The sequence below is a fragment of the Petromyzon marinus genome, chromosome 25 (genome assembly GCF_048934315.1).
Source record: "Petromyzon marinus isolate PM22_M1 ecotype Great Lakes invasive population chromosome 25, UKy_Petmar_22M1.pri1.0, whole genome shotgun sequence".
Taxonomy (NCBI): domain Eukaryota; kingdom Metazoa; phylum Chordata; class Hyperoartia; order Petromyzontiformes; family Petromyzontidae; genus Petromyzon; species Petromyzon marinus.
This window is the reverse complement of record NC_133691.1, coordinates 9,837,994-9,858,611: the sequence shown is the minus strand read 5'-3', so window position 1 is coordinate 9,858,611 and position 20,618 is coordinate 9,837,994. Positions and strand designations below refer to the sequence as shown.

Genomic DNA, 20,618 nt, shown 5'->3' with positions numbered 1-20,618 from the left:
AAGAGTTTGGACAAGCAGAGCTAGATTATATTTATTATAGAGAGGCGGGTGGCAACAAAATTACGCATCGGACATCCACCGAGGCACCATAGCTAGTACAGTATAACTGTGTGCAGCATATGTACATCGTTGCTTTTGCCCAGAATGGAATTTAATAAATCGTGTTGCGAAGGGCCATTGCCCGATACGTCGCCTATTATGTATTTTACCCTTTCTGGCAATAAAACAGGTGTTAAGATACTCTTTGGTTCTTTCGGTAAAGTCACGTAGGTATAAAATAAATTAAGCCACGACGTTTCGGGCGCAACACAAGCGTCCGTCATCAGGTGGGACAACCACAGCAAGACACCCTCGAGGGTGTCAACCCTCGTGTTGACACGGCGACACCACTGCGCGCGAGTCGCGCAACAAAGGCCCCCACTGTGGTTGTCACGACGAAGCCGAAGCAAATTCTGAGAATTCAATGCGACAGGGGGCAGCATAAGCGCGGGTGCGATCGCGATACGCGTTTACAACCGATCTCAACCATCATATTGAACTTTATATTGTTAGCTATGTCTAATATCGTCAGACGCGAATAAACGAATGCGCGTGTTGCAGCTCCATTTTGGTAGTCACGGGCGATTGGCCACCAAGATGGCGGCGCCTGACGTCACAATGGCCCGATTCACGGCGTTTATTGTCAGTTGCTTGTTTTAAGTTGACACGTGTTTGTCATTTATTTCACAACGTTAAATGTAGTGAGGTAATTATATATTTGCCCTGACAATGTGCGGTAACATATTTGTACTCGAATTAATTTGAATTGAGAGAATTTAACTCCATCAGCCAATTGAGCTTACATCTGCTGCCACCTCTTCAATCAAGCCATTCTTCAGTTTTTTGTTATTTAAACAATTATATAACGTAAAGATAATGTGTCATTCAAAATCACAGGTCTTTGCTTTACTCGAGGAATGTTCACGTGCTTTCACGTGGTCCAATACATTATCCACAAATCAATTCTGCGATGATATTATTTGTCCTAAACAAAGATATTTTGAGCAGTGCAAGTCCCCAAGAGAGATGTTCACTAATTAATATGGAGCTTGTTATATGCACTCCACGTGCAACGCAATTAACTCAAGTTTGCATACAATACCCAGAGGCAAATTAATTCTGGCCTGCCAAGACCACGCAGCCTTACTCATGTCACAAGGAAGCAATTGTTGTGGTAGCTGTTTGTCCAAAAAGAGACAAAGGGGTGTTTGTCAAGACGAAAGATGGCAGAAAAGACCGCGTGCCAGGGCTGATGAGGCCTCGAACTGACGTCTAATGGAGGACAATATATAAAACCTTGGTAGTTTATTTTTGTCCTACTTTTTTATCTCGATCATGGGATATCCAGTATTCACGACACAATTCGCTGCATAGCTCTCCGAGCCAAACATCTAACATGTCGAACAAAACGCGGTGCAACCCGACAACACATCGAAGAAGAGCTGCACAATACAGGAAAACGGCAAAAACCTACGAAGTAAAAAATCCTGCACCGTATTTAGCTATGGACGTACGTCATCCACTGATTAAGTAGTTTTTGATGCAATTATTCAAGTAGTACTCAACAGATATGTACAGTATGATTTTCATGAAGAATAAATACATTCGCAGCTCCACCCGCTCAGTATTTTTAGTGCAGCTATTTAGAGACGGTGACCTGTGAGCCAATGGGACCCCCAGAAGCGAAGATGTAAACCCACACCTGCTTTGAAGAAGCTTAAACAGGGACTGAACATAAAAGAAACTGGCACTATCCAGTGTTAGTTGACTGCTCCAGTCACAGCGGGTAAATTGACCACGAATTTCCAACCATATAAGCTTGAATAATAATATATAAAGGTGCTTTACTATGAGTAGCAGACTGCGAATTATTAAGTATAAAACAAAAACAATAATTAAATACAAAAATTGATTTTGAGTTCATGCGTAGGCTTTCCCGACCAATATTATGATTATTTATAATTAGTTTATTTTGAGTTAGTGTAGATATAGTGTAAGTTTAAACTATAACCATTACACGAGAGAGCCAATTTAATCACGCCATAGGGGCAAATATGCCAACTGATTTAGTTTATCAGCAAACCGGAATATTGAAAAGCAAGCAAAACTGGCAATATTTCCCTGACGTTTCGCTGGAGGATACATCCAGCATAATCAGGTGTTAACAAGAACCCGACTCTCGATTAATTCGTTTTCATGGAGATTTAATTAAACTGGTCCAATCTCAAATCCAACATATATTTTATACGTTTTGACAGATGTTAGAAATCAAAACCATTATCTTACATTCCTTGAATACATATTAGATGGCTGTTTTATTTTTAAGACATGGTATACACATTGGATCTTGTGTAACAGAATTTAAAGGCATATTTTTAAGCAAATAAATATATTTTTAATGTTTTGTCATATGTTTTTTAAGAGCACAGACATTGCATAAATAGCAGCTGTAGTAAAGTCATGGTTAACATGCGATTCTACTCTTATCTCCAATGTCTTTAGAAACATGGTATAAATTATTGTTAAATGTTTTTCCAAGCGTTTAATATACTAAACAAATCATATGCCACTGATAACGCTTATGTTGCACATTATTCAACTGAAGTACACTAATTTGTACACAGTGCATATTTAGAAAGCATGAGATTCATATTAAAGTTTGGTTTGAGTAAGTTTAGCAAATAACTACTCAAGCCAAGCTAAATTATTGACACAAGTTTACCGCTTATTCTGAGATATGCAATGGAAAGGGTGACAGAACAGCAATACACTTACAATAACTTTACTGGGGAAATAGATTGCGGCATTTTAGACAACCAGCAGGGCGTTTCATCTGACGTGTTGTGTCCACGGGGGTGTGGATTGCTGGCACAGTTCAGGATGGCAACTGGACCGTGGCAACGCTGCGTGGGCATTGACACTCTAGTGGCACTACAATACTGTCCGGAGTTCCGTCAAGTCCATCTGGTTCCACCTCGCCTCCCCACCCCGCTCCGCTTGTATGCAGTCTCCGGCATCTGGCCGTAGCACTGTGGGTGGGAGTAAAGCATGGGATAAGATTTTGTGCACTCAGATGCGAGCCAACACATATGCAGGGCACAGAGGAGTGATATGTCATGTCCGTAGCCGAATATTTAAACATTAAAATCATCTTTAAATATTTACACCAAAGAGAAGGCAAACAGATTGCCCTATCAACACTGTCATTGGGGAGTGCTACAGTGTAGCTACAGAAGTAAATTTCCGCCGCTAAATTTCTGTATTAATGTGTAAATATTTACAGTGCAAAGGAGATGGAGGATAGCTGCATCAACAGCGCCTTCAGTGGGAAGCGCCAGAGGGCAAAGCACTGTAATGCGATGATGCCTGTGGTTGAGTCAAAGCCTTAGCTTAATGCTTATATTGCTTAATACTTTAGGGAGAGGGGGTAACACGCACCTTGATGGATGTTAGAGTCCAGCTTTGAACACAGCTCTGCCAAGAGCTTCTGAATGTCGATGCCACACGGATCCACGGTGACGTCCGGCCCTCCGTACATCAGCGATAACTGGGCTATGCACCCAGGGCTCTCGCACATCACCTGAGACACCTGGCGCAGCACGCCAACTTGCTCCCTGAGCCGAGTCAGCGTGCGACTGTCGTCACAGTGCAGTGGCCCTAGCGAACCCCCTTGCTGAAAAGACCCAGCGGGCACACGGTCACCGAGTGATTGGACGAAGCCGAATATCCAATGCCTCACTCCGATAACACTTGTGTTATTTTCACATGTAGGCTTGGCTTTTATATACATGTATATGTCCAGTTATTTAGATGTTATATTATGGAATACAATATCAATGTTAAAGTCAAGTACACATTCACATGTTAAAGTATTTTATTTCTGAATTACTTGGGGTTATTTTAATATATTTGTAAGAGTACCCATTTTTACGTAAATTACATAGAACTGGGAGAATATATATTCCTATGTAGGATGACTTCTCATGATATTTATATACGTACATTTAAAATATTTTTCCACTATGTTGCCATCTCTGGACTAGCGTACAAGAACCTTGATGCTTTTTTTAGGGTACGGTCGGCATTTGGGACAATGAGCATGCAGTCTGCAGTCAAGGGCAGGAAACAAAAGCGAAATGGGGGAACAAGCTCACCATTGTATCATTCCCACTTGGTTGGAGAAAATACACACATTTCCGATGGATGCATTTGTGTCACATAAACCATAAAAGGCAACACAGTGATCAAATGTCATTTTCACAAAAACCGAGCCGGGACTCAATGTACCCACAGTAGCAAAACAAGTCTGTGGATCGCCGAGCCAAAACCCTGCAAGTGAGTGATATAAAGACTGCAGTTCAGGTCAGGTTGATGATAGATATTGCATTCGTGCTGGACCTACCTGCAGAAGATTTGTGCAATGACAAAGATATTGTGCGAGGGAACCATCCAGAATCTTGTTTCCAGTTGTTAACGGAACCGAGTCGAGATTTCCTGTATCTTTAACTTTATTACTGCCACACCTGAAAAAAAGACAACAGAGAGTGTTATACACGGTACCTGTTGTATTTCATGACTATCATAGCAGTGCTGTTTTTCCCATCCTGGGAGAAACAACTAAAAAGCGGCATGTATCCACCCTGGCTGAGGCTGCGTATCCATGCAGATGTCGTCCTGCTCCCAGGCGTTCAGGAAGCTGAAGCTCTCCAGGACCTGCTCCAACGTCAGGCTGGAGCCTCCTCTGCTCTCGGGCTCGGCAGGCGTGCTCGGAGCCTGCGGACACACAGCAGCACCAGCCGAGACAGCGGAATGGTGCCGCACAACAGCACCAATCGTCTCTGTCTGCTTAGCTCTTCCGATGTGTGCTATTGGGTTGTACCGCGTGTTGTGGGGCATGATGTCTGATATTCAACTTAATTTGCTGAGAGCTCCTTCAGGCAGCACGTGGAGCAAAACGTCAGTTATCATGCCAAACAACAAGCGGTACAGCCCAAAAACCCATGGGAAAGCCATACAGAATGACTGCGGACACCTACACAGTTATAACGATGTCTGTTTGTAATGCAAACGTTTAGTTGATGATGTAAGTATAATAAATCGAAACTATTTTTCCCAATACCCTGCTGGATAATGTCCTGCACCCACCATGGTACTGTGAGGGATAATTTACCATTCTTCACCACGCTGATGAGTGCAGGTCGATGAAGGCGGGGAACATAGATATGAAAGAATAGAGTACAGTGCAACAATTGATTTTGCTGCACTTCCCACTGCTTTCAGAAACTTAGTCCCCGCAGCAGCCTACAACAACCTGTTTGTGCATGGCAGTTGACCATTCAAGAACTATTTAGGCTATAAACATGCTCAGCTTCCGAGATCTGACGAGATCGGGCACATTCCAGTTAATTTGATCATGGGATAAGATAAGACGATTTACTTATAGATGAAGATTTTGTGAATGGACAATGAATGCTGCTCCGTTTAACAGGTAAGGAAAACCATGTGGGCATAAAGACTGCAAATGTTGAGACATCTGAGGTAAATCTAACCTGTAAGAGGCGGCCCAAGTGCGTCACCTCTTGCTCCAATTCGTCCAGTGCGCTGAATTTCCCTCTGCAGGTATTGAGGGCAGTGCGGAGGTTCATCCACGCTACGTCCAGACTGCAGGACTCGCCATGGTGCTTTTCCACACCGTGTAGAGGTCCTCCTCTCTGAGATTCAGCCAAGTGGCTAGGCTTAGTTACCGCCTTTGTGGCAAGGCCCAAGTCAGCCATTGCGGAGTTTAATTTCATCGGGCGGATGGAATTGCCCACAGAAGTCCGTGACAAACTGTTGGTAGGAGTTGACTCTGTCGAATGTATATGCAACACGTTTGACATTAGGTCAGAATGTGGAATCTCAGGTGTAAGGCCGGAGGTGCGTAAGTGCCATCGCTTGCTCTGACTTGTCTCTGACATAGTGACACGGCCCATATTCTCTAGAAGTGGGTCTTCTTCGATGTGTGTTCTTTCTGATTCCACGTTATAACCTGCTGACCTTGCTACTCCAGCTTTGCCAGCACATTCAGCAATGGCGTCGATGCCGCCGCTCCACAAAAGAGGTTGCACTGAGTTGCCTTCAAGCTCTGGTGCGATAAAGTTCGTTGAAATCTCTTCATACTGTGAACGCCGGGCCTCCGTGAGAGCGTCGCCCGGAGGACGCACCGTTTGCTCCGTCATCTCCAGCGTGACCGTGTCTGCAATGCTGCACAGCTTCACTAGCAGCTCGTCGGTGGCTCCAGTGTCTGTGAATGAGTCCACGCTGCACTCGCTGATGAGGCTCAGTGCCCGGCTGTTGGGCCAAACGCCGTGGTGGACAGATGGCCGATTGTGGCTGCGAAGGGCCACCACGATGTCTTTCTCTTCCTCCGATGACGAAGATGAATCCCCCGCAAGGGCCTCAGTAGACGATACCTTGTTCGAAGCGGTATGTGGCAATGATCTCAAGTTCTCGTCTGGTTCTCCCACATGATCAGTGGAAGGCTGGGAGGAGTCGTCCGGCATTGGAGATTGGTAGTTTGGTATCCGAGGCCGGCGAGCTTGCCCATTTACTCGGTGGTAAATGCAAGAGGCGGAGGACAAAGCGGGCTGAAGCTCCGTTCTGCACAAAACCGCCTGCTGCAGCAACCACGCCCACCCCCCACACACAGAGATTACACACAAAATTAAGTGATATGCAGAGTAGAAACTTCAGGCATCAATCAAGAATATTAGAGCTTGGTTCTTATGCATACGCTCTTATGTGGATTATTAAATGTATGATTTGTGAAAGTAATTTATCTTCATCATTGTTACTATCATCTTTAAAGTCACTGTGATTACAACATCATCACAAACAGCATTTTGCAATTAAAAGCTTTGAATTATTTTGCTTTAAATAGATGTGATCACAATTTTAAAATTAAAAGAATATTACAGTCCAAAGGGAAAAACGTACGCCATATTTAAAGGACAGTTAATGACATTAATAGTCTCCAGATAGCGATCTACTGTCCCCTGTTTCCACAGAACTAAATTACCACTGTTATAAAATGGTGCTTCTGTTCTTGGCTCGGCCATCCCTGACTCACGTGGAGCGAGGGAGTGGCAGGGGGGCTCTGTCCATAGCACGGCGCTCGCCGGCGCGCATTGGCAGACAGCTTCCCCACCGTCAGCGGGGTCATCGCCGCCTCGTCCTTGTCGAATGGACTGCGGGTCGCGTCGCGGTGGAACACATTCACCGCAGGACGTACGGCTTTGCTTAGATGCATACGTGCACACGTACAGCCCTTCATGTCAACTGACTTTACAAAAAGTGCCAGAAAACGGACCAAAATACCTTGCTGATCTCGTCAACCATCACACAGCGGCTTTTGGCTAACCATCGAAAAGAGGCAGTCACCGCATCACATGCTTTCAGATGGGCTTCTGCGGCCGTCTAGAAAACTCTCTTCCTTCCAATACTAGGAAGCCACTGGAGCTATGCATTTTTAAATCACCTAGAATAAAAACCAATTTCTTTAGAACTGCTTTTTTGTGTTTACATTTGTTTTCCTTCCTCCGATTAGCACGGTTGGCTACGTACGGTGAATATAAATAAGTTCAACATGCATATATACGATTGTTGAATGAGAGCCTCCCCACACCATGTGGGTTGTTGAGGTTTAATTGGATACCCTCCCCCATCTCTTTATAGGTGGGAAGAATAGATGTGGCAGCACAACATGTATAGCGCAACATTGGATGTTTTTTGTAATGCCCTTTGCTGCCCTCGTGCAGTCCCGCAGCCACCTATATTATTAACCTGTTATAAGCGCATTGTTCGCCCATCCAAGCACTCATCAGGCTCGAACCTGCTTAGCTGCGGAAATATAACGAGATCGGATGCATTCTGGGTGGTTTGATCATAGGCCAGAAATGTACACGATACAAAAAAAAAATTCTATGTTTGTGTAAGGGATGTCAAGGGAAGGATTCCCACCAAAAGGAGGGGGAGTGGGACGGGTGACGGGGGGAAGGGGAGGAGCAAGCGAGGAGATGTAAGAGAGAGAACGGGCGGGGAGGAGGGAGATCTTGGCGGGAACGAGATTGAGAAGACTGGGGACGGGCGTGGACTGAAGGAAGGAATAAAAGACGAACCCCCTGCAACCTTGTGCCAGCTCTCCTTTACATTTTTACCAACATTTATGAATCAATTGAAAATGTAAAGAGAATTCCAACTTTTTACACCTGTTTTACTCATAAAATCCGTAGTGCAATTAACTCACTTCCAGGTCACCTCCAGATGGAGTTTTATGGTTCCCAGTGAGTTTATGTCCAGCGCTACGATGCGGGTGCCTGCAGCAAACAAGCTTCCCGTCTCGCAGGCAACGCTGCCCACAAGCGTGTGGCTTGCCAGGCCTCTCAGCTCCGTCACCTGTGCACAAAATCCAGACAGACGCGTGGAAAGTAACATCGCCAAGCGCTGCTTCCTGAAAAGTGGCATTACAGCCAGGGAGGGGGTCTTATCATCACATTTATCAACTATTTGGTGCCAGTGCATCATTTGCCAACTATATTTTTTGCATGAGTATAGTACTAAATGCCGACACACACATAAACACATGTGCATGGACAAAAATACAAAGCTCCCCCATATAGCCCCAATAGATCATTGGTGGAAGTGTTGTTAACGAGCACCTGTGAAGTCCAGCACGGAACATGAGGGGGGGGGGGGAGTGCTATGGCCAGGACCATGCACGACCCCCTTTGCCCCCCCCCCAATGGTGATGTTTACACACTGCACCAGGTAATAATTTAAGGCTGAGTCATCCCAGAAGAGGAACAGGACAAGCTCAGACACCACTTGCCACTGGTTATCAGGTTCTACACCACCGCTTTATACTGTAGCAGCGATGGCTGTTATAATACACACCTCCCAATAGCACGGTTGGCTATGTAGGGTACGAAAAAAGTTCAACATACATACAAAACGCTCAATAATATTTGGCCGCGATTTCTCAGTCCACTGCTGGATGAAAGCCTCCCCACACAGTGTTGGTCAAGGGGGGTTGTATTGACCAGAATTTCACCATGCTGATCTGTGCGAGTTGGTGAAGGGAGTGGCCTGGACCGCCTCATATATCACTCGCCACTAAGGTTAGCCTTGGCCGAGAATTAAACTCGGGTCGCTGAGTTCGTAGTGCCGCCCTCTTACCACTGCGCTATCGCTCTCCTTTTAAGGTCACACTCATTACACACAAAGTGTTTGCCACAAATGGACCACAATACCTTGTGATCTCGTCAAGGCGCATAAACCATCACGTGAACTCCGGTCATTCTCACAGCAGCTTTTGGCTAGCCGTCGAACAAAGACGGTCACCATATTGCGCGCTTTCGGTTGCACTCCTGCGGCCGTCTAGAACATTCTTTCTTTCGATATTAGGAAGCCACTGGAGCTATGCACTTTTAAATTTAGATTGAAAACTCATTTCGTTAGAACTGCATTTTGTCTATAATTTGTTGTCCTTCCCCCACACCTCCGATTAGCACAGTTGGCTACGTACGGTGTGAAATAAGTTCAACATACATACATACATGAAAGGCATAATATGCAGCTCAGTACTGACAAGAATGATGCGGATGAGTTTAGTTTTATAGAGTTTCGGTGGGAAGGTCCAGCCTGACCCGCACGTAGAGGGGTTCAGCGAGGAGGGCCGACAGCACGGCCTCCGTGCCGTCCCACCGCTGCTCGTCTGCCGAATCAATGCGCCCGCGCATCTTCCAGCGCTGCCGCCCGTACCGCACCACCACCTGCTCGCCCACACACACACCGCCGTGCACGCTCGAGTCGGTACCACAGCACAGATTCACTGCTCGCACTGCACAAATGTCAGACGAGTGTGAACGCTGTCCTGCATTTGTAGCAGCTTGGCAATGCAATGTAGAATGATTTGCCGAATGTTAGTTGTAAAAGCCCTGGACAAAGTGCTGAATTATTTTGTGTTATTTATTGTGTGTGATCACATTTCAACATTGCATATTCCGCACAACAGTAGTGATATGCAATACTGTATTTTCATCCGTGGAAATATCGCCAAAGGCACATTGTGCCAAGTCAATGTTTGAATGCTGTCACAGTTAGTGGAAGCTGCTGTGGCTCACCTCATACTGATCTCCTGGACACAGCCGCGCAAAACCTGCTAAACCTGCCGCGAAGAGAGCAAGAGAAGAAAGGACTCATCAACCTAAAGGCGGTTCTACGAACACTTTATAAAACCGTAATATTCCGGGAAATAAGGTGCAACCGTACCTTTCATCTGAATGTGAAACTCTCCCAGGAGCTTCTCCAGCTCATTTTCCAACATGCATAGACTCTGAGAAAGAATGGGGACCATTTTTTATTTTTTAAATACTGAGACCATCCCAGCCGACACACGGGTAACTGTCATGAACGCACTGGTGCCTGACTATAGCCCTGGAAGAAAAAAAAACTGCGCTGTAGGCCAATAAGCTGAAATGTGATAGATATCCCAAATATCAAATATAATTAAACATAATGAAAATGTCACTTACGGTCAATGGGACACACTGTTAAAAGTGTGTGGCTCATGTTAGCACTGCTAACAAACGGACACATACGGAATCCTTAATTGTAAAATATATATAAAAAATCAGCTAGGTTCTGTTATAATACAAATACTGCCCATTCCTGCTGTGACGACCGAGTTTAGGACAGCGCCCGATACCTCGGTGTAGTCGCGGTGCTCTCGCGCCACTGCCAGCAGAGCGGCACGCGCCAGACGGCTGCTCCGCGACGCCTGGTACGCTGCCATCATCTTACGCGCGCCATCCCTGAGCCGGCCCTGGATGCAGTAGCTCTCGTACAATTCCTCTATCTGCAAGGAGGCAGAGTGGGCGGACACACGGTGGATTCAACTCGCAGCACGTAGGCCATCATGCCAAACGACACAATAGCACCCGATAATGCATCAGATAACTATACCGCCTGTTGATTGCCTGTCTGCCACTCTACTTAATTTTCCCAGCTGTGGCAATGTTTCATTACCACTGCTGGATGAAGGTTTTTCTCACCCTGTGTGGGTTGTAGGGTTGTTGGAGCATACTTCATCATGCTGGCTCGTGCGAGTGGATGAAATGAGGGGCCCAGGACTGGTTTAGATATCACTCGCCACTCTACTTGGTCGTGGGTGGAAATCATGTACTTAAGTTTATAACGCAGTGTGCTAGCCACTGCAACACCGCTCCATTAAGTATGATCTCTACATGTTCACATCCATGAACTAAATAGCAGTTAAATGCCTATTTAGTGGCACTGCTTTTTTTTTTACAAACACGATGTCGTTTGACATGGAATTTGTGGATGACAGATCGAGTTGCTCAACAAGCAAGCAACTCTTCTGTAAGATGACAGACGAACATTATTAACTGCTTCCGAAAATAGTGACGAAAACATTTAAATGTCGGATGGAACTGTTAGCTGGAAATTCTGCGCATGTGAAGGAAAATTGTGGTATTTTTCTTTTTTAAAAATGGGACCTACCATTGTGGTATAAAATTTGGAATGACAAAATTTGGAATGACACTTTGGAGCATGGGCCTAATGCTCTAGTTAAATTATTTTAAAATTGATCAATTCACAACATTTTCCTTAGACTAGTAGTTCCATGAGAAGGGAATAATTCAAAAGAACACTATTATCATGAGATTAACAATTCTTGATTAGTGTATAATGTATTGAAACATAAAGTCAGTTCACTAAGTTTAATTAAGTGAGAGAAGTCAATCTTGATTTGAAGCTTTCGTGATTGCCGGAATCCATACTCTTTGGTTCTTTCGGTAAAGTCACATAGATAGAAAATGAATAGATCACGACTTTTCAATCACAGGAAAATTGCTGCGTTCTCCTGCTGTGTTTGTCTCACCTGATGACGGTTGCTTGTGTTGCGATCGAAACGTCGTGATCTATTAATTTTCTATCAACGTGACTTTACCGAAATAACCAAAGAGTATGAGAGAGGTCAAGTTACACTTTGGCTGTTTACCCAGCATGCTGCGTATTTAAATCGCTGCTTTCTAACGCAGCATCAGCACACACCAACCATATTGCAGAATGTGTGTGTTTGTAGCATAACGGCGAGTCAGTTTGCGCTCCATCTGGAAATGAATGTCTTTTTGGGTCAAAACGGGCAGTGCACAGAGGGCCTGTGTGTAGTGGAATTCCCCTGCATAGGGACTGCTGTGTTTGTGAATCTCTGTGAATTGACCTTTCATAGCACACCAAACTTAAGTAATTCCATACAACTGTTAAAATAAAAATGAGGGAGGGATGTGCTTTCAAACTATTAAATGCTTACTGTGCTCAACTGAAAATGACCTTCATCTTTTTTCCAGAGTACATTAATGCGCAGCATTGTATGCTCAAATTTCCAAACTATCAGTTTATAGATTTCATTACGCACTGGGGATCCCCCTGAAAATATTTTTGATTTACATAGCCACGCACGAGATCGTACCTTGCTTATGTGGAACTCGAGGTGCCTGAGATAGCGCTGGGTCGCTCGGAGTTGCTGTGGGTGAAAAATGAGAGGTGAAACCGTTTGCAAGAACCTGTGCAAAAAACAGTGACCCTGGTTGAAATTATCTCAAGCATTTTAGCTTCATGTGTATATTGTAACAACCATTACTTTCATGCTGTGAGGTGATGCCATTCTTACATACATACACACACAGAAAAGCACTCTTTTTACATACCTTGTCCAGTTCATAGAAAAACGCCTGGGTTTTTGGTAAACATGTGAAAAGAAAGAGATCATATACTATTACAGTATGTGTGATATAAAGCAGCGGTGTTATTTTATTTAATCTATGAAGTGGCCTTCAGCCACTCAATTTAACAAGTTAAAACAATACACTTCACTATTTGGATATGTATGCATTTTAATTTTGATTGCATCAAGAAAATTAGAAGAGGCATAAACAGATGGTATCTCAGAGGTGTCAAACCATTCTGGAGTCTCTTTTGGTTCCTTTCTGCTGGGCCACCAGACTTTCCAGTTCATCGTGATGAGCTTTCAGGAGTTGACTGTAAGACAAGTATATGCAATCAAGCTGAGAACACGTACATTTTCTCCATTGGTCACCATCCACCCACCTCCTGCCTGTGTAAGGCACTTATTTTCTACAGCTAATTCTATTCCATCTTAATAGCCCAAGATTTTCTGTATTACCTCCATCATATCTGCCAAAGACTTCCTTTACTCTCAATAATTTTTTGATACCATATAATATATGGCTATTGTCCCCAGCTTTAATGTTTTGCCTCCGATATTCAAGCATATACTGCCAAATCCCATTCAGGTTGAGTAAGTTCATCAATGTGGATCTCGATTTCCTGAGCTTGGTTTGATGTGTAATTCGTCCACATACCCCATGCCATTGATAGCTTACATTGACACTTACAAAAATACATTTATATGCTCCCGCATCTATTCTACCAACCTTCACCAAGCCCCGCTGGCGAGTATGACAAAGCATGGGTGAATAACCCCTACGACCGACATGGCGTGGGACAGCCCTCATCTAGCCGAATATTAACAAAGGGGCTTTACATGTACAATGCTGTGGTTATGTATTGCTTTGGCCACCATTCTTGACTTCAGCCATACCCGAGCCCTCTTCTCAGTGACACGTAGATGTGCTCAGCTTGCTGTGGCCGTGGTGTTCGCAGGGCCCCTCCGGGTGGCTTGCCCGACGCGGATGACCCCTTGACGCTCCGGGTCGGCGATCGGCGCGCCTGCACAGGCGTGCTGCCGTACGGCGAGCGTGGCCTGGACAGCGCACCACCGAGTGACCGTTGGCATAGCACACGAGGCAAGGCTCTCCATGATGCGATGCTCTCGAGCCAGCAGGGCAATTGGGAAAAACCCTCGGACGTGTTTCAGAGCTGCCCACTTGAGGGCTGATTGCTCTCGTACGCTACGCTTCACAAGCGCCTCAGAGGCTGCAGCCCAGGCCTATGATCTTTAGGGGCCCGTAAAAATGTACACTGTTTTAAAATGCAATAGTATTGCACTGTGATAAATCAAATACATAATATGGTCATTCCAGCCACAGCATCCATAAGCACATTCGTCTTAACGCTGACTTAGGTTTACAGTTTGTACATCAAATAAAAAAACCGAAACCGATATAACCAAGGTTAATAACTATGGAGTGTTTGACATCAGGTCTGGGTGGTGATTAAATAAGTATAGGGAAGGAATGTATGATACAAAGCCGGGCACCCAGCTAACTTAATGCGTTACACCACTGCCGGAGACGAGTGTCTCAAATGAGAAGGTTTAAATAATCTCATTACGTGTGATTTCTAAAGAGGGCACGCTGTGCCTGTAAAGTGCTTGGGTTGTGCCTGTGGCTTGACCCGACATAAACACAAACAATTGGAATGCTAAACAAGCTGCGCTTAGCCTAAATATCCGAGTGGCCTTGTTTCGACCGAGCCATGGGGCTGTGCAGGGAGGGGCGTGAGGCACGTCACTTGAACAGTAAATCGTAAACACGAGATGGTACTTCAATGTACTTTGAGATACACTGACCTCCCCGTTGTAATATCAGCAGTACATTCCAAGGTTAATGCGATCCGTAATTGAATGAACTTCAGACTAAATACTAAATATATTCCTTGTGTGCTGATTTATTTGGCGCAATTTTGAGTAGTCATTAAATATAATTGTAGCTATCTACTGTGGGTTATCAGCACAAAAGCACACACAAATCTAATTAAACTGTGAGAACATAATTTAAAACTATGCACTTCACCTTCTAGTAAATATAGATGTCGTAAAAATGATTCATAATTATCTTATACTGTATTTATTTCCCACAGTGAAACATTTAACAATTTAATCACAATGCAGCCAAGCTTTTACTCTTACAATCAATAAGAGACACATTCAATAACATATACATATAAGCTGCATCTCAAGTGGTAAGCCCTTGTACAAGCCTTTGGTTTAAAACAATCAATTTGCCCTCATGCCTATGCATTATTTATATATCAATATAATTATTTTTTATCCAGTTGAGAGTTCCCGCACATTGACCATTTGTTATTAAAAGTCAGACCTGTGTGACCGTTGTATAATAATTACTTATTTCAGCGATAAAGTTATTATTTAACATTTGTTAGCGTGCCTAGATTTCGTTGTGGCAATTGTGATACCATCCAGCAGCATTGTGCCACTGTATCTTTGCTCTATTCCGTTATAGTTACATGGAACGTGCTGACAATTCCACGCTGCTGTAGCACGCAGGGGTCAACAGTGGCACAGTGGTTAGTGCACTGCACTCTGAGCCTGGCACACTGAGTCAAATTCCTGCTCACGGATAACATCGGTCACTGCTGCATGAATGTCTCCCCACATTGTCACCATCCCTCGCGGTCTTGGGATGCTAAAATCCATCTCCCGCCTGCACATCATGAGATAATTTATTTGCTTTATCTCCGTGTTGGTCATCCTGTCGGTCATGCTCCCTGCCTTGGCTGCTATTCCATCACCGGCCTCGTGCATCAGGCATCATCCCTTCGAGCCAATTGACCTGCCCAAACCCACATACTTTTCTAAACAGTCAAGATGATGTCTCTAGTTTACGTTTGTTCTCTGATCCCTCTGTTTCTGCTGCTGTCTCAGTGCAATCCTCAAACAGGAATGAATCTCGATTTAAAGCTTTCGTGACTGCAGGGATTCCTATTCTTGGTTCTTTCGGTAAAGTCACGTAGAAGGGAAATATTAAAATAATACAAATAAAACAATAAAATTCTCACGACGTTTCGATTGCAACACAAGCGATCATCATCAGGTGTGAAAACCACAGCAAGAAAATATATTGCTGTGGTTTTCACACCTGATGCAATCGAAACGTCGTGATAATTTTATTGTTTCATTTGTATTATTTTATTATTTCCCTTCTACGTGACTTTACCGAAAGAACCAAGAATAGGAATGAATCTCTTCACGGTTGTGTACATTTCTCTTTTTACTGTTTTCTTTGTCATTGTTACTGATTCATATTATATAACAGGCCATATGCACTGATTGTAAACTTTCTGATGTTGAAATATTAATGTTGTTTTTCATGATCAAATTTAGGTTTTCAAAATAATTCCAACCTGCTCTTGCCTCTTTATTTCATCATTTTTATCCTGGTTCAACTTCAATAATTGCCATAGGTATATGCTTTTTATTTTGCCAAATACAATGTCCATTATTAGTTTTTATATTATATTGATGATATTCAGAAAATGGATCTGTATCTCTTCATATAAATGTTGTCACCCCTTTTTAAATATAATAATTATTGTGGCATCACGTTGTTATAAAGGTATGTCGTTACTGTGTAAAGATTTTGTAAACAGGTCGGCTCATTGCTATCAAACGTCTTTGATGATGATGTCCATAATTATTCTGGTTCAGCTTCCCCCTTGATCATACTGTGAAGAGCAGTGGTTCAACTGTGACATTTGGAATATCTGTCTCCTTATCCGAAAAAAATGACATTTCCTGTGGTATATTATATTCTTTGCTTTGGGAACCTGCACAAAATTCCTTGACTAGTTTCAGGATTCTTTATGTATCGTGATTTATGGCATCCTTTAGCTCACTAAAGACATTTATGATCATTTGTAATTTACCAATTATCAACTTTCTTTTTGCTGTTTCGTGTTTCCGTTGTTTGTCATGACCTCTTTAATCATATTTTCATTATTATTTTTATAATTATTGTCTATTACTTGTATTAATAGTTGGACAAAGTGATATTATTAATATATATTTTGTTTGGCATCCCACACGGGAGGCCTTCAACTAGCAGTGGACTGACAGAAGACTGTAAGTTATTACTCTAATAAGATAATCATGACATTGAGAGCACATAAGGCAGTTTTGAAATAAACAGGTTAAATTAATTATGAGGCAAGTTTGGCATGGAGTGACCCTATGCTGTGCATTCAACTTATACATAAACAAATATATGTATGTTGAACTTCTTTCGCACCGTACATAGCCAACCGTGCTCATCGGAGATGCGGGGAGCGCATGTTATTGAAGGAGACCGATGTTATTTTTGGCGAGGCTCCATAGCATGTAAATCGAACCAACATTGAAATTCTGCAGTAAAAAAAGTGTAATTCATGTTACAAAAATTAAAGCATTTCAACAAGTGAGAAAATACTTTTAATAAAGTAGTTTTCATCTCACATTTACCCTCATTCTTCCGTCCTCTTAATGCATATGTGTTAATGATATCAGTGCATAATATTGACACTGCTTCCACTAATTCCATGACATTTTATTATACCTGCCATATACACATGTTTTTTATGTGCATATGATTATGCTAGCATGTGTTTTTAGCCAACAGACATACATCTCATTACGTTTTCGCGGTTGTGCTGTATGGCTTCTTTTATGTTTTTTTCAAACTGTACCACGCATGATGTTCTACATTTTGCCTCCACATGCTGGGAGCTTCTTTAGGGACTGCTTTGAGCCGCTCATTTTCCTCCCTCGAGTATAAAGCATTGACCGGCCACTGCCGGAACTTAATAATCGAGGAGGAAAGTGAACTAGCTCAGGTCAGTTCCTCAAGAAGCTCCAGGCATGTGGAGGAAAAAAAACACACACAGGACACCATGCGGAAAAACAAAGCGCAATTCAACCAGAAAAACCATCAGACAGCAATACGGGTCTTTGTTGTTTACGGCATTCTGTTCTGGGCGATGTGTCGCTCTATGAGCCCTGTGCCAGTCTCACCAGGGTGTCTTGTCTCGTGTCGAGCTGAAGCCTGCGAACGACTGGCTCCTGAAGACCAGACCCACGCGTGGGGCAGGCCTCAAAGCCAGCGACATTGCCGCTTCCTCCCTAAAATTCAAGATTTTAGTTCTCAAACTCATACATGCCCAGTAAAGTCTCGATTATCTCGGGTAATGAGACAGACGCGTGACCCCCATAGCACACAAAAATATATATTTTTTCGAAACACATTCGTACATATTTCTGCGTATGTAGAATTGGGTGAATACGTAGAATGTAACGTGTATTTTTTATTGCTTATTAAAGTTATTTGTTTACTTGTAGATATGTGCACAGATGGGCGCTGAGTCACTGGCGTTTGATGAGTGATGAGCAGCGGTTAATGAGCAACCCGAATAATCCGTCCACAGATTATAATTAAGAGTTAAACACGGTGTGTGGGCTTGCATTAGGATGTCAGTTGTTTGTGTTTTGTGAATGTTTTATACAAAACATGTCGTCGGTATTACCTCTTGTCAGTTCGAGATGTCTTCAGATAGGTAAGATGTGTTAAGAGACAACACCAGGCATCTCCCGTGTAGCGCGAACTCCTAGAATAAACACGCACAACGCTTTCGTTCGTATCAAGTCCTTCACCGTGCTTGTATGTGAAAAACGTTGCCTATCATCAAAATATCCGGCACTTGAAAACCTGTTTCTGTTCAGACAGTTACGACGTTGTTCATTTAAAAACAACATGAATGTTGTGGGTTTGCTCTCCAACACACCGGTGGGCTGCACTAGTAACGAGATTGGCACGTTCTGTTTACGTGACAAACCTTACTAATTGTCTGTGCCGGGTGGTGGCGGGTTTAACGACACATTTTGATTCACGCGACACAAACCTCTATTATGAGCATAAAAAAACCTCACGTACCCAGTACACAAGAAGGTCCCGCCAATGAATTTAGCGAGCAGTGAACGAGACCCCAGCAGTGGCAATCATTAAGGGTCTGGACTGAGTAAACCGCGTCCGATGTCGCTGTACGCGTGCATGCCATCCATCCCTTACCTTGGAACACGCCGGGAGCACCCACAGACTGCTGCACGGCTGAAGATTGTGCCAACTATGTGTATCCGACAAGTCTGCGCGATGATTATTCAGCCTGGCATCCAGGCAACTGGCTTTCAAGCGGCACTCGGAGTTCTGAAGCTGCAGCCGTACGTGCGTGTGTGTGCGTGTGTTTGGACTTGCGTGTGAGTGTATGTGTGTACGTGTTCGTGTGCGCGCGTGTTTGTGTTTAAGCCTGTGAATGGGCGCGTGTATGTGTGTGTGGTGTGCGGGTACAGGTGTGCGGTGGTGGTAGTAGTAGTCGTAGTGTGTTTGTGTCTGGGTTTGCGCGCCCGTGTGTGTGTTAGTTCGAACGTGTATTTGTTATTGTGAGTTAACGTTCATGCAAAACAGCTGATGGCAGCATTGTGTGTGCGTGTGTGTGTATCAGCGTGTGTGTGTGTATGAGCGTGTGTGTGTATATGAACGTGTGTGTGTGTATGAACGTGTGTGTGTATGAGCGTGTGTGTATGAGCGTGTGTGTGTATGAGCGTGTGTGTGTGTATGAGCGTGTGTGTGTATGAGCGTGTGTGTATATGAACGTGTGTGTATATGAACGTGTGTGTATGAGCGTGTGTGTGCGTGTGTATGAGCGTGTGTGTGTGAGCGTGTGTGTGTATATGAACGTGTGTGTATGAACGTGTGTGTGTATGAGCGTGTGTGTATGAGCGTGTGTGTGTATGAGCGTGTGTGTGTGTATGAGCGTGTGTGTGTGTATGAGCGTGTGTGTATATGAGCGTGCGTGTGTATGAGCGTGCGTGTGTATGAACGTGTGTGTGTGAGCGTGTGTGTGTGTATGAACCTGTGTGTGTATGAGCCTGTGTGTTGTGTATATGCGTGTGTGTGTATGAACGTGTGTGTGTGTCAACGTACGCGGTACGGAGCGATCCTCTAAACGGGTTAGCGCTGCTACCCTACGAACCCGGCGAACTGAGTTCCAATCCCACTCACGGCCACCAACACCAGTGACGATTATCCGAACCGAACCTGGGACTACCCCAAGGTCGACTCAGCCTCAAACGAGTACCCGGTGCGGTGTGTAAACATCGCCACTAAGGAGGCAAAGCAGCCGGACGTAGTGCTGGCAATCCACCCCCCAGCATTGGTGCTCGCTAACACCACTTGCCCCAAAAATCTGCTAAGGCTTTACGGGGAATCTCTGTCTCTGTGTGTCTACGTACGTGTGTCCGCGTGTGTGGCTTAGGGGGGTTTCACGGGCTATGACACAACCCTCGGTGATTTCGCGTTAATGAAAGGGGAGCAAGCGATGTTGCATCTATCTGCTTTAGACTCTCCGTAACGGGCTGAAATCATCATCATCATCAGGCCGTTTCTGCCGGGCAATGAAAGTGGAGGCCCCACATCACCATGAGAGCCACGTCCCGGGATCCATTCATCCGCTGGTTGAGGCTGCCCCCTTGTGTTCCACTCACCATGGTAACTGCTGGAAAGTTGGCTTCAGAAATTGCTCAACTTTTATTCTTTGGGTCTTTCGGTAAAGCCACGTAGATATAAATAACAATATCACGACGTTTCGATCGCAGCACAAGCAATCGTCATCAGGTGAAAAAATATAGCGGGAGAGCTGATGGGGCAGGAAAAATATACTCAACTTGTGCATTTTTGGGTGCATTTTTTTTAGAAGTTGCAAAGCAACTC

At 44.1% G+C, this 20,618-nt stretch overlaps 1 protein-coding gene across 5 annotated transcripts; it reads right to left on the bottom strand.

Moving 5' to 3' along the window:
- On the bottom strand, window positions 1-20,367 carry LOC116945866 (rho family-interacting cell polarization regulator 2-like). Of its 5 annotated transcripts, none has more exons than XM_032960483.2 (18): window positions 18,921-20,361; window positions 18,379-18,459; window positions 17,870-17,977; window positions 13,724-13,885; window positions 13,062-13,140; window positions 12,810-12,833; window positions 12,572-12,625; window positions 10,784-10,933; window positions 10,348-10,411; window positions 10,200-10,243; window positions 9,723-9,848; window positions 8,324-8,472; window positions 7,148-7,265; window positions 5,589-6,695; window positions 4,679-4,812; window positions 4,442-4,562; window positions 3,478-3,712; window positions 1-3,068 (listed from the first exon to the last, which is right to left on the bottom strand). In XM_032960483.2, the coding sequence occupies exons 3-18, from the start codon at window positions 17,962-17,964 to the stop codon at window positions 2,971-2,973; spliced, it is 2,760 nt and encodes a 919-aa protein (XP_032816374.2). In that variant the 5' UTR covers window positions 17,965-17,977; window positions 18,379-18,459; window positions 18,921-20,361; the 3' UTR covers window positions 1-2,970. The 5 variants fall into 5 exon arrangements, 4 of the variants coding, with proteins under 4 accessions (XP_032816374.2, XP_032816376.2, XP_032816375.2 ...); XM_032960485.2 differs by having other exon boundaries at window positions 5,589-6,692; window positions 18,921-20,360; XM_032960484.2 differs by lacking the exon at window positions 18,921-20,361 and adding an exon at window positions 18,786-18,900.
- Window positions 20,368-20,618: the final 251 nt, after the last annotated feature.